This window comes from Dermacentor silvarum, chromosome 4, assembly GCF_013339745.2.
Source record: "Dermacentor silvarum isolate Dsil-2018 chromosome 4, BIME_Dsil_1.4, whole genome shotgun sequence".
Lineage (NCBI taxonomy): Eukaryota > Metazoa > Arthropoda > Arachnida > Ixodida > Ixodidae > Dermacentor > Dermacentor silvarum.
In genome coordinates this window covers 24,618,055-24,643,223 of record NC_051157.2, presented here as the reverse complement: position 1 = coordinate 24,643,223, position 25,169 = coordinate 24,618,055, and the positions used below count along the sequence as shown (strand labels likewise).

Genomic DNA, 25,169 nt, shown 5'->3' with positions numbered 1-25,169 from the left:
TTGCATCGGAAATGCACGAAAAGTTAACGTGACGCCTTCTGCAGTTTTTCTGCTCGGGAGCCAGTACGAATTAATGAAACCACATCGAAAATTAACCAATGGATGAAGATCCTAGTAACGAAATGGATTTTGACTGCAGCATTCTCTACTAAGTATTGCCATTTTGTACAAAAACCAGAAGGACGCTACCACAAGCGCAAGAACTGTAAACTGCTGCTTGACTGCTTGCTTCCTTTCTTGGCAGAAACAAAAAACACAGAAAAAAATAGTGACAATGTTTTTTTAAATCTTACAGGCAAAAAAAAAAAAAAAGGGCGGGGGGGGGGGGGGAGGGGGGGAGAACAGAAACGTAATGTATATCAAAGGAAATAGTCGGAAACTGCCTTACAGAAGGGACAAAAATAAGTGACTACAAAGAAATACAGCAAGCAAAAATAGCACAATTAAACAAACTTAAATCGGAAGTAACAATATATTCATGATTGCAAGTCAAGTCTGACAATCTATATGTGTGTAAGAGCGTCAGCGGCTTAGCAAATGAGTCAATTTCTCGCGGGATAAGTTATTTATGTCGGTGTTGTCATTCACTAGGTTATTCAACATAGTAGCTCTGCGCGATTTTGACCTGTTCCTTTGGTGACATGTTCTTGAAAAGGTTAGCCGCCGCGGTTCTGTGGTGTTGGGCTGCTAGGCACGAGGTCGCGGGATTGAACCCCGGTCACGGCGGCCGCATTTCAATGGGGGCGAAGTGCGAAAACATCTGTGTACTTCGTTTTAGGTACACGTTAAGGAACCCCAGGTGATCCAAATTATTCCGGAGTCCCCAACTACGGCGTGCCTTATAATCAGATCATGTAATGGCACGTAAAACTTCATAATTTTTTTTCTTGAATAGGTTGTCAGCCAAGTGCTTCTATTTTTGAGTGTATAAGGTATGTCGCATCGTTCTTTTAAATCACATACTGTAAGGAAGGTTCGCTTCTTTTGCTTAAGACAGTTCCGATATTTTAATAGCATAATTTTATAATAGGACTGTCTTAGGATTACGCACTTTAGCAAGGCAGCATGCGGCCATATATAGTTAAAGTACACGAATCATACCTCTAATTATTGATTCATTCATTTATGTATCGACTCAAGGTGATTGCTACATGGACCGACGGATTCATTTACTCTATACAGAAAGAATAATTATCAACCCGAATCTACAATGTGCTTATATGTGTAGGTTCTGGTTGATATATGTGCGTGTTCATTTGACGCGCATACCATGACCCTGGCATGCTGTTCGAGTGACGGTTCGTTGTGTGCATGCAGTCGTACGCGCTCTTTACACGGTGAGATATCTTCCTCGTAAACACAGAGGGCGTTCTCCGCGTGTATACGCCCGAGTGCGCTACGGAATTTGCGTGGTCGGTCGCACGATCACGTCGCCGCCGCGGAGTAGTATAATTCACATGCGTGTCTCTCGCGCGTGCTTCATTGCTCACGCTTGCACGGTGTCTCGTCCTCCTCCGTCATCGTCTGGTCGTGCGGTGTCTGGATGCGGTGTCGCGTTGCCTCTTTCGCTTTCGGTGTGTGCGGTGGGTGCGCGTACGCGTGCAAGAGCGGCTCGCTGGCCCCGTCTCAGACGCACGTTGCCTCTGCCGCCGGTGTCGGGTGTCGTCGCGGCGTGTACTACGCACGTCTTCTTCGTCAGCGCGGCGGGCGTCTCCGCGGCGTGCGGCGGCGGTCGGGGCTGTTTGACGCCCCGCGGCTGCTGCCGCCGCCGCACGCGCCGTAGTCGTAGCCGCAGGCGTGTTTCTCGGGCCTCTCCTGCAATCGCTACGGAGTCGGACATTGGCGGACCGAGGAGAACTGCTTCGTGACGATGGGACAGTGGCTGTCGCTCGTGCAACTGCGCCTCGTGTCGCTCTGGGATTATTACTGGCGAGGTCGGGGCGAAGACGGCGCGATCACTGGGGTGAGTGTGCATGTCTCGATGGCTGCACGATGGTGTAGCGATAGTCCGCGCCGCGTTCGTCGTCGTCGGCTTTTGGTGTCGTTATTATTGATGACTGACACGCCGCGGTCCCTGGATCGTCGTTTGTGAAGGTTTTACTACGTGTTTTAGAACGTTTAACTGCTAGTCTGTCACAGAGCGCGAGACGGTGTGATAGAGAGAGAGAGAGAGAGAGAGAGAGAGAGAGAGAGAGATTGTGGTTGTGAAGAGGAAGAGCTGATCTCCCCTGTTAGTATTTTTTCCTCCCCTGAAAGTGCATCGTACAACGTATCAAAATAGAGCAAGTGAGACGTAGACAAGGGAACAGAGAAGAGCAAAGAGAACAATCTAATGGTATCTATTCGACCGGTCGCAACCTCCCACTCAGAGTCGTGCCGATCCGGCATTCTTCAAATTCTGAGGGTACAACAAGTACGTTAGCCGAACGTGTGATTCGCTTTCCGAGGAGGAAATGACAGGAAGACCACGTGAATACAAAAAAAAGGTCAGATTTCGCGTAACTAAGTCTGCCAAATCTCCCAACACTGCCAGGAAAAACGGCGGGTGCGGCAGTGGAACGAGCGTCTGTTGAGACACCAGAATGCTGTGGACCGTCGTCAAAGGCGGCGACACTGTATTGTCATGACGCGGCTGACAACGCCGACTGACAATTTCGACGACTGCTCTCGGGGCGCCTGAGAACGCTCGACGCGGTAGGAGAGCGATTGAGAAGAACCAGCCGAACGCAAGGCGAGCGCTCTCGTTCGACCAGCCGAAGACAACGCTGCTCGCGAGAGCGGTCGGGAGCGCTCCGAACAACCAGCCGAAGATACCGCTAGTACAGAGAACTGTGGTCCTGTGATTCTTGGCAGCACCATTTTGTAGGGAACCCGGTGGCATACGCTATATTCATATCTGGTCATTTCGTGTAACGTTTCGCCAGTGCGTCTCGGCACCGCCTCTTTCAAGTTCCTTCCTAAACTGGATTCACCTGAACGTGTCATGTGATCAAGTCACTCGCCGATGTCATTACGCGTCAACAATTTGATTGCGCCTTTATCGACAAGAATAAGCAGGCATCGACGCCTGAGATGCTTCGCGAAGACATATTTCAGACGCGTCTCTAAGTTACGCTCGGGGCGTATAGTCGCATGAACCTGCCGCCTCCAAACCGCTCTCACACGAAGGTTACGGGACGTTTTATTACTTCTCGCGCTCAGGGAGATCCACTGCGCACCCGGTGCCCGTGTCGCCGCTTACACTGTCCCGTCGTTGAACGAGTATGCGTGACAAGCGGTCCGCTTTCTCGGCTCGTAAAACCCCGCGACGAAGCCTGTAAGTGGCGCGAAGCCGTGGGCATACACACCGGCGTCTCTGGCGTGGTGCCACGGGAGGGCTGTCGCAGGCCATTCGTTTTCGCTTCCCTTCTGCTGGTGATTTCCTCGTCGCTGACTGCACCACCGTGCGCTGACGCCTCGTCTCGGGCGGACGCCAGCGTGTGTATGCCCGTTCAGTCAAGTGTTTTACGGCAGTGTCTTGTGACGCGGTGGTCGGTGCGATGAATGGCCGTGGAAACACTTCTGTGCTCTCGATGCGTCTTGACGAGTGCGTGCGTGTAAGTCTGCCGCTGGCAGACGTCGACCCCTTCTCGCAAGCTCAACAAATTGGTGCAGTGCGAGAAACGACAAAAACGTCACCGATTATTTTGTGGCGACTCGAATACGCCCGAGCAGAAAATTAGTTTTGGCACTGCGTTTTTGCAACGGCGAGTCTATCGCGGGCTAAGATACGAGTGTTTACTGTCTAGCTGTCCTTGGCTGAATTGTCGAGGATGTAGCGGGAATTGGTTCACGTCTATGGACCTCTATTCGTATTTTAATATGATAAGTAGATGATCATACATGCTGCAGTGGGAGAAAGAGGCATCATGAGCGGGACTTGGGACCTGCGGCGCCGCGTAAATACTGCGCTTACAGAAATTGGAGGTTAGCTGTGCGGCGTATGACATCAACGTGGTTTAGGATGACGTAGAAAGGCAGCAGATTTGATCCAGATTGTGAACATACAGTGCTGACCTTGTTGTAGCTCAACGGGATACGATGGTGGTGGGCCACTGAAGTAGTCGCATCGCTAGGTTAGCGTAAACACAGTCCGCTTGAGGTACGGGGGCGCTCGTTAGTTGGGCACATGGTGTAATATTTGGATATGACTTTTGAGTAGTTGGACACCTTCTATGTCGAACTATCCCAAGAAAAAACACCCTCCGCGCTGACAGTCCGAGCTTACAGACGCGACCGAAATACATATACCAAATGGGCATGGGAAAGCTTTACCGTAGCACCCTGACTTCGTTATTTCCCTGATTTTGCCCATCAAAACACCGCGAAGCCCTGGATGTTTGGTTTTCACATCTTAGTGCAAAGTGCTTGCTCTCTATGACTCTGTGCAAAACTGTGACTCGTTCGTCTCCTCTCATCAAGAATATATTTTGCTTTGCGTACTAACCGTCGACATCACATGTTCAGTGCGAAAAGCCTGACTTTATCACTCTGAGCAGTTGTACAACTACAAGATCTCAAGAGCTGCACCTTTTATTTGTGAAGGGAAGCTTCATTTGCCTATACCCTTCCGGGTTCGGCGTGGCTGGAGGCTGATGGGTCGGTCAGATTCTCGGCGGATATGTTTGTGGATATATATATATATATATATATATATATATATATATATATACGAAGGTCATATGTGAGAGTACCAGCGAACGCTTGTATGCTTGTATAACCCTCGTGTGCTGAGCGACAAGGTAGTGCCAGTACGCGCACCTTTGTTCAGCATAACAAAAAAGTAAATGCCTCCATAAAATAGGAGCATATAATGTCAGCACACAGGTCGTCGAACTGTTAATGAAATATCGCAATATATTCGACGGATTCTTTGACTAACTTAATTTTTCTTGACTTAGCCATTCGGCATGTGCCACTGGATGTGTGCCCATTCTTAGGCAATCCTCCGGAATGGTGTAGGGAACTTACATTCAAGGATTCCGTACCTTTTGTGGTACAGAATCCTTAAAGGCAAGTAGCTTAGTGTCGAACTCTTCTGCGCTTGTCATCGCAATTATTTTGTCGACAGTCATATGATACCTCGCTGTCGTCCTCGTGACATCGCTGCGCAGACACATTCCCAATTTGGTATTTGCATTTCGGCATAGCTTGTGAGAGGTGTAGTGCATAAACATGAACATTTCTTTAGAAAGATCTGGTGGATAAACATAACCATTGCGCGAGATTTCTCGTTGCATAGAATGAAGGAAAACAAGATCGTATGCATCGCTGTTAGTTGTAAAGCGTTTAATTAACCGCTTCACGAATGCATCGCTTCACATAGATTCCAACGTGTGCTTTGGATCTGCATATTCTTTTTAAAATTTTATTGATGCTGGAAAGTTTCTCTCCGTCCCATTCTTTCCAGAGCAGTAGCGCGTAGGCCTAACACTGCCTTTCCATAAATAGATTTCTCTCTGGATATGAATCGGCAACCACGCACGTTTATATCTGCGTCAAAGTCCCAGGTGGCCAAAATTAATCCGAAGTCCCCCGTTACAGTGTGCCTCGTATCGTGGGTATGGCACGTGAAACCTCAGAATCTATTTTCTTTAAATATAGCAGCTACGTCATGAAGACACTGAGGCTGAAATTGACAAATTGAGGGAGTCTCGCAAGAGCGTGCCACAGCAGCAGAACTGTCAAGGCTAATGCAGTGCCGAAATCCATCTTATTCGCTTGGTTTGAGGTCACTGCGAAGCGTTGGTCTTGTCAGCGAGCCCTGCGCTTCATATATTGCATATTGCGCAATAGAGATATGCGTTGGAGGAGCTAGGAACCGCAGGCTGGTAACACTCGGAACATTGAATGGAGAGTTTTTTATGAGGGGACGCAAGAGGCTTGCGTATATATATGTATGAACTAGGAACCACGGTACTGCGCATGCGTAGAGGTGTCAGCGCATGCGCAGTACCATGGTCCCTACTTCTTGCGTAGGCAAGCCGCTTGCATCCCCTAATCTGAAAACCGTCTAATGAGACGCGCACGCCCAGAACTGTGCGAGAGCCCGCGCGTCGCAGCTCCCTTTCCCGAGCGCATGAACATGCTTTATAAGGACAGAGGCGTTAATGAGAGCGTCGTCACGGTCGGCCGTGCGATCCCTTCTGTTCTCACGCTGCGAAGCTGCAAGCCGCTCCGTGCCGAATGAGCGCGCCCGCATGCGTATTTGTGCGCGCGCTACCTGCGCGCTTTGTGCGCAGGATGCCAGCCACACCGCGGCTCGTGGTCGAACGCGGGCGCTGATCTCAGCAGCGCGCTTCTAGAGGTATAGTCGTTTCCTTCTGCTTGGTCTTCGTCTCTCTCAGAAGAAGCTGGCCCGCGCGTTCTCAGCCGAGGGCGAGCAATCGGACCTTCCCACGCGGCTTCGGTGGCAGGCAGCAAGGGGCGCGCTAATTCCGCCGCTGCAGCTACGCCGCCGCTGTCGCGTGCTGGCGCGATACGCTGCGTGCGCTGCCCACGATTTCCGACACGAATTTGAGTGGCGAGCGCGCGAGCCCTTTACGAAAGCCGCGTCCTTCTCTTTCAACTCACTCGCCATCCCTCTCCTCCCATTCCTGTCTCTCTCTCTCTTTCTTTCTTTCTTTTTTTCTTTTTCGAATATTGTTTTGGACCGTACGTCCTCCGCTTTTGTGTCTCCTCGTGCTTCGTTGTTGCCTTTATTTTGTTTTTACAATTTTTTGTTTTCACTACGTTTTCAGCTCGCTGAGCCGTACACCAACGCGCGCGCCGGTCTGCCCGTAATTCGTTTCGCTCGCTGGCGGCCGCAAAAGAAAGCAAGAGCTGGTCGGCATCGCTTCGTCGTTCTATACGCTTACGTTGCGTTGCGCACGCTGGATATACGCTGGATATTTTTCTTGTTCGTTCCCGTCGTCAGCGGCGACCATGGTGAGTGTAAACCGATGTGCCCCCGTCCTGCTGCCTTGTTTGCGGATCAACAGAAGGAACGCGGCTTACACAGGGTGCCGCCCATTTCGGATCTTCTTTGTCCACGAGCGAACTGCCTGTGGCATTGCTGTGCAGTGCCTGTCGCTGTTAGCGTTGTGGTCGTTTACGATGTACCGCTGCCTCGCATGCACCTGTCTATACATACCGTTGTCACAGAAGGGTGTTATACGAACACATCGTCTCGCTTAAGCTGAAGGACACGATGCAGTTGTAAGGATGTTGCTGATTTCGAGGCATGTCTCTCCCACGAACTGCGAGGAAGTGCTAGCTGCTAAGGTCTACTAGTTCACTATTGGCAAACTGAAGTGTTTTCTAACCGAGTCACATCGCGACCGTGCCTTCTGCGGCTGAAATTTTGCGCTGGCGAAAGCACGGCGGATTTGGTCAACACACCTCTAAGGGCTAAAGGATTTCTTCGCTGAACGGTGGTGCTTTCTATACAAGCGCGATTCCCGACATTTATTCTTTGTTTCTTGACTGACAGAACTTATATGAGTCGCAGTTTTATGTTCGGAAGGATACCATTGCTTGCCAGGGTGAGCGTTGTCGTCCTTGTTTTTGCTTCCATTGTCCACATTTATACTGCAAATTTATATAAAGTACCAGCTAATTTAATCACGTGTTGGGCAAATTACGATATACTGTTGGGTCCGCCGCATCGCTTATGTGTTTTCTCACATAGAGCTTACTTCGTAACATCAATTGTTATAATCGCCAGATTTTTTTCGTTTTTTTTTTCACTTTTAGATGTTCTTACTCCGAGAGATCAATTGTTGAGGTTAAATCGGCTTATCCCGGTTTCATTCGAAGCATCCAAAAGAGGAAAATAGCAAGAAATATACAAAACAAACGATGTGTGCAGTCTGTAGCGTCTGTGCTGTCTTGTGACTGTTCTTTCTACGCTGGCTTGAATTGACCGAAGTACGAAATGAGTATGGCCCAAGAGCCAATGCTCTTACGGCCATATCCTAGCCGCTCCTTCCTTCATTTCCCGCTGAGTGTCTTGTGCCATACATTTCCTGCATGGCCTGCGTGTGTACTCGCCTCTGATCGCCGGTCACGTTGTGGTCGTTAGGCTCCGACAGCTGGCGCGCAGATCTTTCATTTACCGAGTAGCTCCACATTAACGCCGCCGACAAGGGTGTTTGCTGCACTATATACCGACTTTTCATTCGGCTTGCGGCGACGTTATAAATGACCGGCGTAACCCATATTTCTTATCTCTGTCTCGGAGGCAAGCCGAGCCTTGTCGGAAAGAACCATGCACCGCATGCTCGTGATCGGTTCGGTATGCATCTCTGGGCGCAAATGCGATCTACGGTGTTTGTTCGCGTGTCACGACTGGCCATCCATTAATTTCCCTTGGTGAAAAAGGAGCGTGCTCAGTGCCACTGTAACAGCGAAGGAAGCAATGCCTTCTCCGGCGTGATCGCAGCATTTCTTTCTCTGATCGAGCCGAGTGCCCTGTTCGCACGTTCATTTTCGTGCCCGTGCCTTGTCAGCGGCGTTACAATGTTGTCACAACAAACTCGAATTCTATTTCATCTCATATTTTACGCTTAGTCAGCCGAGGCTGCTGACTAAGGACTACTTTGTTTAAAGTAGCGATTGAGCCGAGAGGCAAGACGTATAAATGCCTCATCGCTGCTGTATTGTGCAGGGAATGCACTAATGATGGGGCGTATTTTCATTCGCTAGTTTCATGCTAACGCCGCGAGACTTTCGAGAATAATTCTTATCGAGATGTGTCTAGTGGTCCCCGAATCTCCTACTGTCTACGCATGTCCTCATTTTTCTGCAGCGAGATTGCTTCTCCGCATAAGAGAAGGTAATAGCGTCCATCATAGTTCACATTTCTTGCGTTATATTACCGTGTAAAATTTGCCGTCGGAAATCACGCACCCATCTTCGTTAGGTGAAGGTCGAACTTCTGCAGCGGCTCTTTCTCTTTGTGTCTTCGTGTTCGTAACGCCTTCGTCAGTATACTGCCGACCGAGTAATGCATCTACAGTAGAGATTTGGTTATCCCGACTGTGCTTCTCTTTTCGGGATCTTCTATGCGGGAAGTGTTCCGTGTCGACAAGCGGCGACCATATAGGCTCGCACCCACGAACTCTACATTAAATCGCTCGTATATATATAGACGCGCATAATCGGTGCGAAGCGTCGCTTGCGAGTTCGTGGGGGGCCCCTCTATAGGGGAGCGTGAGACGCCGACAGGGTCGAGTCAACCGCGACGCGCATCGCACCTCTTCGCGGACGAGTTTACGCATGCATGCGCCCGTGTCTGCTCGCGTCGCCCCTCGGTCGTCCGTGGTCCGTGGGCGCTCGCGATGCGGAAAGGGGCCCGCACCTCGTTGACCCCTTCCGGTGACCCCCGCGGGGGGCGCGTAACGCGGGGGCTCGGCGGCCTCGCGCGTCACGCTTTTCCTCCCTGCGCCGGCGGCGGCGGGTCTCTCAATGGCGTCGGCCGCGCTTGCAACTCGGCCACAATGACGGCCACGCGCACTCCGCGACCTCGAGGGCCGCCGCCGTGAAACGGAAGGGAGTGCCTCGCGTGTATACGGCGTCCCTGCGTGTGGCCCGTGCTGCTGCCGCTGCTACAACTAGCGGTGTGACATAACTGAAGCCTTCGGTGCGCGCACTCTCTCTCTCTCTTTCTCCTTAACCCTAACCCGCGCACGCGCGTGCGTAGTGTATCGTCCCACGACGGTAATGCGTGGGAGCACTGCGGAAGAAAGAGACGGCGAGAGACAAAAGGTGGACGGCTGCGCTGACGGCTGATTTGCATGAGCAGTGCTGTGGGAAAGCATGGGGGCTGTCTGGACCTCGCCGGCTGCCGCCTACAGTGAAGGCTCGGCTGCGACTCTCTGCGTGAAGTCTGTTTCCCATGCAGTGGATATATAGCGGCGTTTACGTGAATGCGACAAGCGCCGCATCGCATGTCTAGCACATCGCATCCATGTAAACGCTAGGAAGGGTGATCGTATAAGTGAGACAGGAGACGAGTTAAGGCATATCTGCCAGCTCTCTCGAAGTTTTGGTAAGGTTTACGAATTGGGGGTCGTTCTATATGATTTCACGTATATTGTGTCAAGTTTTAGGAAAAACGAGTAGTTGAAAGATGAATCGACACAAGATTGAAAAAGAAGAGGGAAAAATAGAGAAAGAGAGAGAGAAGCATAGTGAAAAATTGTAATGACACTTGTGCCGCTCCCCAAGACGCCATATGCCAGCAGGGTACTTCCTTCGAATAACTTTATTCAGACATGTTCCTGAAGCAAGCAAAATTAGGAACCGCGAAGTCGCTGACGAAGTCACATTGTTATCTAAAAACAACGCGTTGCTTGTGAGTCTGACGTTCAAAAGTTCGCTGCTGTTTGTGTGCTGCGTCTAAAGATTAATAAAGTGCGCATGTACCGCACCAAGGTACGCGCAAAAAAGCAAACTTTTAAAAAGAACGTTTGCTTATAGGCAATCACATTTTCACAATTATACACATTCGGCTGCTAAAAAAGTTGAAGTACATTCACCGTTCCAAATCAAACTCAAACAAAACTTTTTATTTTGTTTCACAGTATGCATTACAGTCCGAGGAAGATTGGGCTAAAGGGTTTTTGCAACATCTGACCGAGGCCCAAGCCTCCCTTCGGTAGTTCAAGCACCGGAAACAACACTGTAAATAGTTACCGCCATACGCGCATCATTCTGTACATAAACATATATTCCTCCTTTTGCAGGCCGAGGTAGGCAGGGCCGTCGAGGACCTGCTCGCCTCCGAGTCGCCGGGAAGCTCGTCGTCATCGCCTGGCAGCCGCAAGAACTCGTGTCCCGACCTCTACAGCTACGGGGATGCGGACGACTCGTACCGGACGCCGCGCAAGTTCGTGGCCGCTTACACGTCCCTGAGCGCGCCCAGACCCCGGCGCGGCGGCGTCAATGGAATCGGCGGCTCCTCATCCTCTGACAAGGCACAGCCGACGGCGGGCCTCGTCGTGACCAACGGCTCTCGAGGACGCCGCGCCAGCGACGGTGAACCGCCGACGTGCGCTTGGGACGCGTACTACGGCTGGGAGTCTCTGCAGCTGTCGCGGCCCCCCAGCGGCGACGCACACCTGCTGTCCATCTACACCGAGCGCCTCGTGGAGGCGGTCAACGGGTCCTTTGCCGAAGAACTTTCCTCGCTCGACGACGATGAGGGGCCATCGACCGAGCTTGGAAGGACTGAGTGTGGCAGCGACGTCGTCGACCGAAGCACGTCGACCGTCCAGGAGGCGACTGAAGCCGGCTGCTTTACCGGCGCTAGCGAGGAGGAGCCGGTCTCGGCAACGTCCGTTCAAGGGGTCGGCGAGAGCGATGCGGCGGCGGCTGCCGCCTCGCCGTTCGTCGAGCGAGGCGAACTAGATTCCCGGAGGAGAAGCAGCGACGACGGCGAAAGTGGCGCTACGAAGAAATTGTCACTGATCCGGTCGTCGTCGTGGCCCGATCTGGCGACGCTTCGGGGCCGTCGCACACCTTCGCAACCGCCGACGTCCTTGTGCGGCTCCAGCCGCGCCGGCAGCTGCCCGGAAACAGCGGCTGACAGAGCCATGAGCGGCGTCGCGCCTTCTTCGGTCGGTGATGCCGACAGTTACCAGGCGCTCAGCTACGACGGTTCGATTTACAAGAACCAGCAGCTTTACTACGAGTCCGACCAAGGATGCGATCGTGAGGAGGCGAAAGAAGAGGAACAGTCCACGGACAGCCTGAGTAAGTGCTTTTCATTTCCCTCGCCGGGCGTCTTCGTGGATTGTTCTGCATGATGCCAATAAGCGCCCTCCGTTTTCCTGGAGTACTGAAAATTATAGTACTTGCCTATAATGCTGCGGTTCAATGTCGGTTGTCTTCGTCCGCACGAAATAGTGCGATACGGTAAGATAGAACACATCGCAACAAGCACCTACAAGCATTATTGCACTTAAGGATTCGAGCCATCAACACGTAGTTCTCGTGGCTGTGTAGACTACTGAGTCGATGCAAGTGCATCGAGAAGCACCAGTAAGGATACTCAGTCGGACACTGCGCAGTGCAGGATTCAAACGTGAAGTACAGTGCGCACATCGAAATTCCTTCCGTGTTAATGCAGCCTTACCTTGTATAGTTAAAACTCTGTTGATGTAATAGTTCAGCGGAAACCCGCTAGGTGGCGAGAAGTAATTAAAGGGAAAATGAGACATCCACCCAATCGTAGCAATTGCGAGGCTTTTCCTCGAAGGAAAAGCCTCGCAGTTTGCTACGATTGGGTGGATGTCTCATTTTCACGCTGTTGATATTCGACACGTCATACAATTGTTATGCGAATGCACATCACACTTTCACTTTCACTGCTTCTATTAATCTTATTGACCCTTTTCGCGGAGCAGTTTGCTCTACAGGAACGAGATGGCGCTTTCGGCCGCGCGCCATACGTTGCCTCAGCGAATGCGCACGAATACGAAACCATTACTGCTTCTACCCTGCTACTGTGCGATCAGCTGTCGAAAATGCAACTGGGTGTGCGCTAATGCACTGTGCCCAATTCATACTGCAAAATATGTAACGATAAAGGGAAGACGTGTGCGGTTGTTCGCTGCAAAAATAGTGATTCACATATTAATGAATGGAATCAACCTGTGTCGCCGCTGCTACATAAGGGCTGCCTGTGTTGCCGCCCTTCGCGATGCACGGCTTTCCTCAAGGACAAAAAAAATATAATTCATCCACCTGCGCTATATAGCTAACCTCCAAAGAAAGGACTTCAACTCCGGAACGTCGGCACTTGGGAGTGAGTACCGCTCGTTACAAAATGTAGTGCCACTTACTGGCATAGTAAGTTTACCGCACGCTATCTACACACATCCACCCTTACTCGCACGAAAACTTACGCCCACCCTATCGCCAACGTGTGAGTGAATAGGCGCACACTTGAATCAATGTGCCGAAGCATGAGTGACGGTGACTACACTGACAAGACACGAATGTTGGAAGCTGAATGTTTCGTGACGGTCCACAGAGCAAGCGAGGGACTAGCGATAATATGTTTTTGCAACGAGCTACCGCAAAGTACCGAACATTTAAATTCCAAGCTTTGTGCACAGCAAGAACAAATTTATCGCAGCAGAGCACACCCGCAAGTGATTAGGCTGAAAATATACAATCAGATAGTCGCCGCACCGAGGAACTTTACTGAGTCAGAAATATGACAAGCCGCTGGTTCAAAATGTGTGCCAAATAAAGAACGCAGAGCACACCGATCCCGATTTAATTCATAAGCGGAAAGTTTGGACAGCTTGGAATATATTTCTAGCAGCGCTTTTAGTACAAGCACCGTATACGCTGCTCACGCCGTTTGGACAAGGCGTAATGAGCTCTGAAAGCACTTACATGTCCTCTAAAGCTGTGGCCAAAGCTTCGTGTCGTGCACGCAGTCACCGTCTACGGTACGCGTCGAAACAGCGGTTTGCTGCGCCGCGCCGGCGTCACGCGCTTGCATTGTAAACGCGGAGGCAACGGAGGCGGCTGAGGCAAGCAATGGACGCGTCACCACGTGATCAAACATGGCAGCGCCCACGGGAGCGCCGCGAAAAGGGTCAATACTTCCATTTCCTCCTTCCTGAGTGCAGGGTAGCCAGCCTGGTGATGTCACCTCCCTGTGTTTTATTAAACAGTTTCTATATTTTTATGCAAATGAGTTTTTAATCTGTCGTAGGGCTGATGACCTTAGTGCGTCTGATCGGCTTTTATTCCTTGCCTGCGAACTAAGACGTCTCGCGTGTAACTTTGCCTCAAGCATGGTCGATGGTTCATGTAGTTTCTTTCTTTCTTTTTCATAATCTCGCTTTTCTCATGTTCGTGGGCCTGCACTTGCGCTATTGTTCGTCATGCGCCTAAATGTACAAATCCGAACATTTGGCTGCATACCAGGCCATTCGAAGGCACAAACGCATGCCCCTGCGCTATATGTACACGTTGTATATAGTACGCGGTTTGAAACTATGGTCTACACTGCAGCCAGTGTGAAATCTCGACTACCGATTCCATCTAGTATTTTTCCTATGTGCAGAATTTTCCTGATCGATATTCTCCTCAAATATTTTCTGCCGCAGGTTCCGTCAAGAACGCACCCGCCGTGGAGGAATTCACTGAAGTCGAGCTACGAATCAGTGATTCTGACCACGACGACGACGAGAAGAGGACGGCAGCCGGCGGCGCCTTGCCCGAGCTGTTCATCCGCGAAGACGAACGCGATGAGCCGCCGCCACCGACGCCGGCGGCTCGGAGTAGCGTCAGCAGCGACCACCGCACCTCGGTGCCAGCCGTTGCTCCGCTGGCGTCGTCGTCGGCAGCCGCGGCGCTGCGCGACTCCTTCACGCTGGACCTGCGCTCGCCGGGGCTGGTGCGCAGCCGACTCAATCCGTACACGATCGAGGTGATCGCGAACCACGCGTCGTCGCCCGACGAGGTGCTGGCCACCGTGTCGACGCTCGAGGCCCGGCTGGCGTCACGCCCGCTGCCGCCGCTGGTGATCGACGAGAACGAGCCGGACACGGGAACCTGGTCGTCCACCTCGACGGCTCACTCCGCTTCCACTGTGGTCAGTCCGGAGCACCTTCTGCTAGTCGTTGTCACTTGCGTGTGTGGTTATGCGCAGTTATGATCTAGGGTTACCGACTTTGAGCGCAGCGCTGGATGCACGCGTGTTTTGCGTTTATCCTGCGTATGCGCGAGAACTACTGAAAAAATAAGAGACCTTCATATGATGAGTTTTGTTTAGGGTCCTTTGCCTGATGCAAACAGCGCAGCCGTGATTACAAGAGGAGCTTTAGCGTTTCTGCAAGCCACTGGTCTTTACGCGCGGCTTTATAGAAGACGCAACGTAGTGGACTTACATTACGCGTATACTTCTCCTGTTATCATCATTCATCATTCCTTTTCTTCTCGCGTCACTTCCCCGCAGTGCGGAGTTGCAGGCCAAAGCAAGCTATAGCTCAGGCCGGCCTCTTTGCCTTTCTGTAAATGAATCTCTCTCTCTCTCTCTCTCTCTGTGCAGCTGTCATGTAACCTATTTGAAATCGTTCTCACGGGTCAGAAAAAAGATACGGAGGTAACGCTTGACAGTTTCCGGCAACGAAGTGTCGTCGAAGCGGCGCCTTTGTCGTAAATTGTCTTCTCGATTGTCATCGCGTCGTCGCCGTTGTGGCGCCGTTAGCTACATACATCCGGGCCACGGCGGCCGCATTTCGAAAATGCGAAAACACCCGTGTACTTAGATTTAGATGCACGTTAAAGAACCCCAGGTGGTCCAAATTATTCCGGAGTCCCCCACTACGACGTGCATCATAATCAGATCGTGGTTTTGGCACGTAAGACCCCATAATCTTTTTTTTTTGAACTGCATAGCGCAGTGAGTTTCCTAACGATGCCAAAGGTGCCTAAGTATATGTGCGATTTTTCATTAGTTACTTGCACTTCCACCCTCAGCGGACGCCGTGTGGGGTGCACGAGACTAGCTTTACACCGTGATCCTAAAGCACGTGACCCTCGTCATGTTTTATATGGAGTTCATTTTCCAGAAGTGAACCGCATCGACATATGGGCTAAAGGCTGTCACAGCAGCTTGGCGAAGTCCTATAGGATCCGTTTTATTCTTTATTCTCCGAGCTCTTATATTTTCGTCGCTTTCATAAGAAAGAAAAAAGAAAGAAAGAATGTTGACGGTGAGCTTAGCGTTGCTCAGTTGTACATACACTCCTTCGGAGTCGGCGACGAGGCGCGCGTCGTGTCCCAGCATCCATGTATAGCGTTGAGCGTATACATAAGCGCGCGTGAGGAGCGAGTAGCGGTTTCCCCGGCTGGCCCTGGAGCGTGGCCAGGAAATATGATCGTGGCCGCGATAGCGCCAGCTGAACACGCCCGATAGCATCTCCTCACTCAGCTGCATGCGCAATTCGACGTGGGAGCTTGCCGCTGAGACGCGCTTGCGTTGACGTGGCCTCGAGTTGCAACCGCGGCGGGAGATCGTGGCGCGATACTCTGGGATGCTGTTTGAGCAAGGGAATATGGTGATAAAAAATGAAAAATTCGTCATTTCTCGGAGTGAGGAATATCTGACTTTTATATGGTGGCGACAAGTTAAAGCGTTGCTTTTTTTGAAACCAACAAAACCAGTTACACAACTTTGGCGTGTTCGCTCATTTTATTGCTGCTACTTCCTCGTCCCCCCCCCCCCCCCCCCCCTTTTTTTTTTTTTCTTCTTTTTTCTACGGCGCTTTTGCTTTTTGTAGTAAGCTATTTTCTGTCGGACAGTATATCAACAGAAGTCGCGTATGTTGGTGGATATGGCTGCTGCTGGTCTTCGTTATTGAAACTTTTCTGCAAAAGGGTGTCCGCGTAAGTGCACGCATTGCAAATAAAGGCCTAAGATTTCGCAAACGAAGTACGTGAGTGGTATTGTATGGTCGGTGCGGTCATTGAGAGAAAACCTTAGCTGCTGCCAAACTCTGGTTTCCGAATGTGCGCGAACATACATTCATAAAGCGACCGCCGAATCTGTGATAATTAAAAAAATATATATATATATATATATATATATATATATATATATATATATATATATATATATATATTTCTAGGAACAGATATGGCAAAATAATTTTCGTTTGGTAGCGTAGGTCTTGTGTAAACGTTCACTGAAATTACTAAGCGAGAAAATTGTAGCAACAAATTAAGAACACCGTAAGCTTCAAACAAGAAGTAATTTGTAATTCGAAGTAATTTAGTGCTATTGGAGTTACTGCCCCAGATTCCGTCAACGCCCTTAACCTTGTTGAAAGCACCTGCAATATTGAGCAGTTTTCCCCGGTAGTATGCGGCGGTGACAACAGGACAACGACGAACGAAGGCAGCAAAGCGGCGACACGACAACGATGACAAACCGTACGACGACGGCTATTGTGGGGACGACGACGACGACAGCCCACGGACTTGTATCTGAGGCAGCAAATTGCTCGCTTTTCGAGAGGATCGTAGAGAATAACTTCCGTGCTCAAACCTCGGCGTCTGCTACATATTTCATGCCGTTACCTCCGAAATACATGCGCTGAAGCTCGAATCTCCGAGTCTACATCACGCACGCTGCAACATGGCGAACAGCGCAGGCTATGGGGCAAGTGGCACGGACTGGACAGATGCCTTGAACGCGTTTTAAATCTGCTAAATCGTCAGTGTATCTAATATGTGACCTCCTTCTCTGATTATTTTTGTTTTCACTGTGTTTTCCTTGCGGGCTGGCCGTCCGGCCGATCAACCTGTAAATAGCGTTGTGGTTTTGTGTCATATTTCTGTTGTAATGATACCACCACGAATAAAATGTGTTGATAGCCATAGTTGAAAGCCGAAAAAGAAAGATAGAAAAAAAAAGAAAGAACGAAAGAAAAACTTCTTCGTACAATGTCCTGTACGTGCCACTTGTTATTGTCCTGGCCTCAAAACATTTCTGTCGTCTGCGCTGTTCGAAATGCTGAACTAGCCTGCCTAAGGACAGTCGTGCACGCTGCAAAACCGGCTCTAACTTCGGAGCGAGAATATTTTGTGCGTAACGTTGCTTTCATTCATTAAAACGACATTCCCTTATTGTCCGTGTTTTCCTCCCCCCCCCCCCTCACCTTTGCGCACACCAGAGTCGCCACGAGTTGGAAGAGTTCCTAAAGAGCGTCGAACCGCCACACGATCCTCCTAGTTGGCCGCAGGACGCCGTGACTCAGACGACACCGGAGATATCGCGCAGGTAAGATCTCACCGCCCTTCGTCACTAGCCGGCTTACCTACAGTGGCCTGGGAAGGGAGTTCGCCCGTGTGAGCGATATGGTGCGCTATCGCTGTTCGCTTTTCTGTTAACTTATTTCCGAACATTCACCACGTGCCGTGTGTCGGGAACTGATTTGAAGCGTCCCTTTATCAGAAGCGACCTCGGTATTCATACCAAGGCAGCAAGCAACGAACTCTATTAAATCTAACAAGGTACAAGACACTCGTGCGCACAAAATTAGTGTATGCTTCTTCTGTATAGGAGCTTCGTAATTACACGTTTATTCGTTTACTTGCATCTACTCACTATCGTCCGACTCGCTTTGTTTTGTCAAACTATTGCTGCTGTGCTAGCATCTGACAGGTGAAAAAGTGCACTTAATCTGCGAGATCTCGCCATTTATACAGCGTCTCATATCTCTCGAGTATATGTACTTTCTACAAGATATCTAAATCTAACGACAATTTAAGAAGAAACTATTGTTTGCTACAGCTACGCAGAGACCACGAGTCCGTATTGCACAACGCGGAATTTACTAGTACTGTATACACGTTTGTTCCGAAGACCGCATCGGAATAGAATCACCTGCCCGCCTCTGTCGCCTCCACCATGGATATTTTACCCGCCGTGATGAAGTTCCGCTGCTAAGCCCGAGGTCGCGGGATCAAATCCTGGCTGCGGCGACCGCATTTCGATGGGGGCGAAATGCAAAAGCGCCCGTGTACCGTGTATTGTGTGCACGCTAAAGAAACCTAGGTAGTCAGAATTAATCCGCAGTCCCCCACCACGGCGTGCCACGTAATCATATCGGGATTTTGGCGCGTGAAACCACAGAATGTAATTTTGTTTTTCCATCTCGGTTTTACTAAACTTGAAAATGGCAGCATCACCTCTTCTTAACTTACATTCTGTATACCTTGGTTTTGTCTAATTTCTAAATCCACCCTCTCTGTAACTCCTAATTGGCCCCCAGAGTAATCAATGAAATTGAAATTAATGTGTGGTTAGAGTCCACACAGTGCCGAGAAGGCCCTCTGGAGGCACCCGACGAGTCTGGCATCAGGCGAGTAGTCAGTGTCCTCCTCCCGTTGCTATGGCAGATGTTCTGCTTATTCTGTGATTGTGGACAAGCCGACGCGAAACGCAAAGCAATTCGAGATTGGAGCCTGGTCAGCGAAAGAAATGTACACAATAGGCGGTGGGCATTAAACCGCAAGACTGTCGCAGCGATTGCTGAACACAGGGCTCTCTTCTTCCTTTTTTACCCTCTGTAGTACACCTTACTGTAGTAAAACTAAACGGGGTGATAATTTTAAGTTTTACGGAGTTCTTAAAAATTGCCTGCGGCAGACAGCATAATTCTTGTCCTTGAGCTGCATTATTCGAAGAGGCGGACGTTACTAGCACGATAAATCAAAACGCATGTTATACTAATTAACGAAATTTCACTAATGAACTTCTTCAATAAATACATTACCGCGTATACATTTGCAATTTACGATTTGCAGCCGGTGAGTTTTGCATGTCGTATCCACTTGGAATGAATTTCCCGGATTACACCTGTTTCGAGATATTATTTCGCAAAGTGTGGGACGAAATACGCGTGGGCGTTACAGTTACTTTGGTGTTATGCATAAAAAGGGCGTTCTGTTAAAAAAGTAAGTGGAACAACCGTGCATTTTCCGGGAAGTTTGATGGCGCATATCTCGAAACTGGTGTCATCCTGGAAATTTATTCCAATTGGATACGCCTTGCAAACTCACCGGCTACAGTCCATGACTGTAAAGTCATGAACCTTTAAGTTCATATGTACTGTAAAGTAGTTAATTACCAAGTTAATTAGTGATTTTTTGTTCAATAGTTGAGCGTGTGTTTCGATTTCAGTGTAGAGTAGCAGGCCAGAGCAAACTAACGCTCAAACCGACCTCTCTGCTTTTCTTCAAATAAACCTCTCTCTCTCTCTCGATTTCTCATACAAGTAATGTCCGCCTTTCTGAATAATCCAGCTCAAGGACTAGAATTATGTTATCTGCAGCAGGCGATTTTTACAAATTCTCTAAAACGTAAAAATGATCACCCCGTATAGCTGACATAACACGGGAAACTTACAGTAACCTTGTGGTAGAGCAGCAGCGGACTGGGAACCTGTTGTACCACGTCCGTCGGGGAGACCGTACGTAGTACGTGCCTCACGATATGTACTGCTTACCCGTGCTTGCGCAGCTCCAGCTTCACCTGGGTGGCCGAGGAGTGCGGTGAGGAGCTGGGCTCGTCCAAAGAGAGCCTTGCGGCTGCGCCCGGCGATGCGAAACCTTCGGCGAAGACGCAGCACCACCACACCCTGGCCGTCGCCACCCAGTCTCCGTCGCCCGTGTCGAACTCGTCGTCTTCGTCGTCCTGCGACGCACCGCCCACGCCGCTGACTCCGAGAGCTTCGCCGAGTTCGCAGGAGGTGGTCTCTTCGGACCTCTCGGACAGCGCCGCGCACGGGATGGTGACTACGGTGACAGCGGCCAACGTAACGCGACCGCGGCCTCTGCAGAACGGCACCTCCCTGCCCACGCTGGACGGCCGCGAGTGCGCCCAGATGAGGTGCGCCTATATTGCTGCTGTTGTGTGGCGTTGATGCGCGCCAATTAGCAATACTTAGCTGGGAGGCGCGAGGAGTTGCGTGGTGGGTGCGCCAATATAGAGGCTCACTCTGCACGGGTCTGCGCCATCGTAGTAGCAGTTATTTGTCGCTTATTAAAATCGGTAAAGGAAAAGGAAGGGAATTTCTGCTGACCGCACTGTAGCTGACTAGCGCAGACTGCTGACACCTGAACGGCGGTCAGCAGTTGAAGGCAATGGGTGAGAGATATCCACGTCAAGTGTGGCCAGAGCTGGCAGGTTGTCTGGTGGGATTCGGATGCTCTGAATGAGGAACACATCATCTCGCAACACCTTACCGATATTCGCAGCGCAGGGAGGGACACAAGAGTGTGGCAGCCCACTGTCCAACAGCTGCTCGGAATGTTGCACCGGCGTAGGGAGTGATGAGAAAGGTGGTTTTGCTCTCGTCGGTGGCACCGAGAAACCGGCGTTCAGTGTTCCTTCAAATCTGCCGCCAGAAACGAGATAAGCGCCTGCAGCGTCATCAGGCGCAGTGGCTACGCACGACCGGAACGCTGTTTGCCGCGGCGCCGACAGGGCTCGCTGAGTGTATCCGTGGCCTGTGCCGTGGCGTACTGCCGTGGCTAGAGTGCCTTGGTTGTCGGGCGCGCTTTAGGCAAGTTGTTTGCCGTTGGTGTGATATGTAGTTTTCCCGTGCCTGCCGGTACGGGAAATAAGATTAAAGAAAACAAAAAAGGCAGAAACACGGAAATTAATTTGAGGAATTTCAGAGACGTTGGCCTAAGGTGAACATCTTGTAACTTGCTACTCTGCTTGTATGGAAAGGGTAGAGGAAGAGGGGCTTGGGGATGACTATGGGGAGAGGCAGTGGAACGTGACTATATGCGAATTCGTGTCTGAAGGGCTCATTTCGGAGCCTGGTATCTATATCAGTGTTTACGTGCTTGATATGTATGTGGAGCTTCAGACAAAGGTTTCTGCACTTCCTAAGATTAGGTGTCGCCTCTACGCGACGACATATATTCGCCGTCTATGGCGCACGTACTCGCCAAAACGTGATATGTGCTAGCCTCTAATATGCCTGCATTGGCTTCTTCATTAGATCTAAAATAATTGGCAACAGACTGTTGAATGAAGACGTGTCATTGGGCTCTTGGATGGAAGAGAACTAGGAAGCCAGTGTATTTACAATAGCAGCGGTGTAAACTCGCACATTTATGGCCGCTCGCTAGGCCAGAGGCGTTTGAGCTGCTCGAAAGGCGTAGGCGCAGCGTTCACGACTTCCCGTGCTTCTCTCGTGCCGCTCGGTAAAATCCAAACCTGTTGTCTCGTTTACCCACTGCATTTTCGAACATATTTTACATGCACAGGGTGGATTGCGCAACGTTCTCCCTCTGTATTTTTTTCTCCCGTCTGACTCTCACACAGCACTCAGAGGCAACAGTCACTGGAGGAGAAGCCGCAGATCCGTTCTTTGTCTCGCCCCACGACGAAGGCGGCGGACAAGAAATTTCCGCAAGTTGCGTCGTCGCTTCTGTGGACCGCGCCGCAGCAGCTCAGTCACAAGGCGTCTTCGGCCCCAGTGTTGCTGAAAAATAGACCCCCGACGTCCTTGGGCGACAGCGGAGCGAATAGGAGCCTGCTTCCGGACGCTACCGCGGCGTCGGCGGGTAGCACCCCCGAAGAGGAGGTCAAGGTACGTGAGCACGTTGTCTTCTGGCCCAGGCGCTACTTCGCCAAGCCCAGTTCTAGGAGATGAGAGAGTGACGCCATCGGCGTTGGCTGGCTTCGTTACTGCTGTGGCTGCTCGCTATTAAAACTGTGCACTAACCCACGATGGCCTGTTGATGCTTGTTTTCTTCGCCTCCACTTTTCTACATGTCCTCTTGTGGTTGGGTGTCTCCTGGCTATGAAGCCCTCACGCGATGGCTTTTCAGCGCCTCTCGTCTATACGGTCTTCTTGTCTGTGTGACGAGCTGCTCACAACTACTCGCCGAGAAATTGTGCCTTGAATTACCGATAACAAGGCTTGCATTTCGGGGCTTAATCTGCTTGGTCAAATCGTATGTGATAAGGGAGCGCACTGCCCGGTTGCTGCAGCAGCTACCAATCGCATAAAAGAAAGAAAGAAAGAAAGAAAGAAAGAAAGAAAGAAAGAAAGAAAGAAAGAAGGAAAGAAAACGATTACTGATGCTATATTGAAACTCACTTTCACGTAAAAGCTCGCAGGACAGCGTAAAACGTACGCAGCTGTAACACATAAGAAAAGAATGCAACGTGTTTTGAGTGCGTCTGTATTCTCGCTTTCTGTGCAGTTAGTGCTTCCAATTCGTCGTGAAGCCAAAGAGGTACCGACATGGAACGGGAAAGTCGGTGGATTTCGTCACGCTATTTCGATGCATTTAACCTTCTGTTACATTTTTTTTTTTTTTTTTTGATGCCACATGCTTTTCTTTCCTTTCTGGCTGGGTTTTTTGCATCTTTCCTGCAATTTAACTAGGGTGGGCCTTAACATCTGAAGTGGTGTGGGCGTCTTCCATTAGTATGAAATTGCGCCTAGAAACTACAGCTGTCATGAAGACGACATGATAGATTACACGCATGACAAACTTTCAGTTCTTGTAACACTTAATAATCTGCTTGCCACTGAATGTGTATGTCTTACTAGAGTATTACCATTTCTGTGCACTGGAGCGTTACACCGTAAAACTGGAGCACATGCTAGAGTACGAGATAGAGAGACAAAAGCATAAGGAAAGACTGGAAATTTAACCAGATGATATATCCCGTTAATTACCTTGTACTGGAGAAGAGGGACAATGGGTATGAAAGTTTAGAGAAAGGAAGACAAGAATGAACTGTATGAAGCTGTCATATGCTAAACCTGTGCTGGCTTAAAGTTCCGACATGCGTTTCTAGATTACGTTACTGATGACACAGCTAATTCAAATCAGTGCAGTGCGGTACTGATGTAGGTGTAATGTCGTAGCAAGCGCTGCATCTAGGACCGCTGCTGCTTAGAAGAGCATAGTTTTTTTAGCGACGTGGACTGCGCTGTCATTTCAAAACTCGTCGTGAAGTAACCCGAGACCCTATGTATTAATTACTGCGAGCACAAGTGTGGTTTCGGGAATGTTTTGCGTGTCTTACTGTATAGTGATGACTTATTTTGAAATGGCGCTTGAGTAAACATCACTTGAGCTATCCATTCTAATGAACAAATTTTTATTACATTCCCCACCGAAACGCCGCGTCGTTCGTTCAAATAACTGTCCCTGTGGTGAACTTCGACGTGGTTCAAAGGTCAGCTGTGCTGAGCCTTCTTTCGGAAACTACCACAGGTTGTGTTCAGATAATAATTGAATTTTTATGACAGTGAAATTCCTCCACACATCGGAACGGAGCTTATTTTTCATCGCACGCCTTTCGCATGAAAGAAATCTTAAATGATACAATCTGGAAAATGCGGCCGTCAGCATTTTCGCAATTTTACGACCTTGCGGGAGTCTAAAAAAAAAAAAGTAAAAATAAACATCATTTTTTAATGCTTTCATACTTTTTAATAGATTTTCATCTGTTAGCCGCATCTTTATATTTAAAAATTCTCAAATATATTCCCTTTTTTTTTTGCACCGCTGCAAGTTGCTTCTTAGTGGATGCATCAAGTAACAGCCATTACAAAACATGACGCTGCCATATGCCGCGACACTGCACACAATTGGTGTTGCGGGTATTACCAGATCGTTTCGAGCTGCTGAATCGTTGCCCTAGCAAATCGTCATACTCTGGAATAGCCTCACTTTTATTTATTCCGGTTATAACGGCGGAGGCCGACATTGGCGTGCACGGCACAGCTCATTTCTTACAAAATTCTAACCGCTTCGTTGACCCTTCGGCAACGGGGACTATAAATGTTTTCACGGATACCTGATGCTCACAGGTATCCAGTGCAAGCGCTTCATATAAATTAACTTTCACTTGCTGCGAATATACAGTAAACATCCGTTAACTCGAAGCTGTAAGAACTGGAAGAGATTTCTACGTAAGCGGAGTTGCAAGATAAGCGAAATCACGCACATAGAAGCCCACTGACATAACCGTTTTCAGCCGTCCAAAAAGCTGACGCTGCTACTTTCCGCATCGTAATGAATTTCGGGCAATTTAGCTTCGAAAACCGAAACTATGGAAGAGCGCACTTGTCACGCCTTTAGCAAACGCCCACGAGTGACGCGGCATTTACGCCTCACCGCCGCGCGAGCACGAAGCGAGCGTCCTTATCAAGCCGCGATCTCGCTGAAACGGTGCGAGCTCGCGTGCTGGCTTCTTTTGTGTGCCGCGCATGGGCTGATCGATCAGTGCCTTCTCAAAAGTGCCGGTCATTCTGCTGCGGCTTGAGGTCTCAACAATGTGGCAGCGGGCAAAGCGAGCATGCATGTGCGCGCGACCGGTGACAGATGGAAAGGAGGGGGAAAGTCGACGCTGCCCTGTTGCCCTTTTCCCTGTTATTTTCCAAATCGAGATTTAGAGATATCCGGAGTCCTGCACAAAAACTTTCAAGAGGTGAAAAGCACATTAGTTGAAACCACGGCCGGAAAAAAAATGTCGACTTAACGGATATTTCGAGATGTCAGAGTTCCAATTAATGAGGGTTTACTGTAGTTATATGGTTCCCTGAAATTGATTCATGTGATGTTATGCTAGTGGT

The 25,169-nt window shown here is 49.8% G+C and overlaps 1 protein-coding gene across 8 annotated transcripts in view; it reads left to right on the top strand.

Moving 5' to 3' along the window:
- Positions 1-25,169, top strand: part of LOC119449630 (rho GTPase-activating protein 7-like) — a 411,144-nt gene that overhangs the window by 146,945 nt on the left and 239,030 nt on the right. For all 8 annotated transcript variants that reach the window (XM_037712849.2, XM_037712845.2, XM_037712848.2 and 5 more), the window contains 5 exons: positions 10,767-11,775; positions 14,151-14,638; positions 17,724-17,830; positions 20,075-20,443; positions 21,893-22,160. In XM_037712849.2, the coding sequence (XP_037568777.1) occupies positions 10,767-11,775; positions 14,151-14,638; positions 17,724-17,830; positions 20,075-20,443; positions 21,893-22,160 (2,241 nt within the window). The remainder of the gene's footprint in view (positions 1-10,766; positions 11,776-14,150; positions 14,639-17,723; positions 17,831-20,074; positions 20,444-21,892; positions 22,161-25,169) is intronic.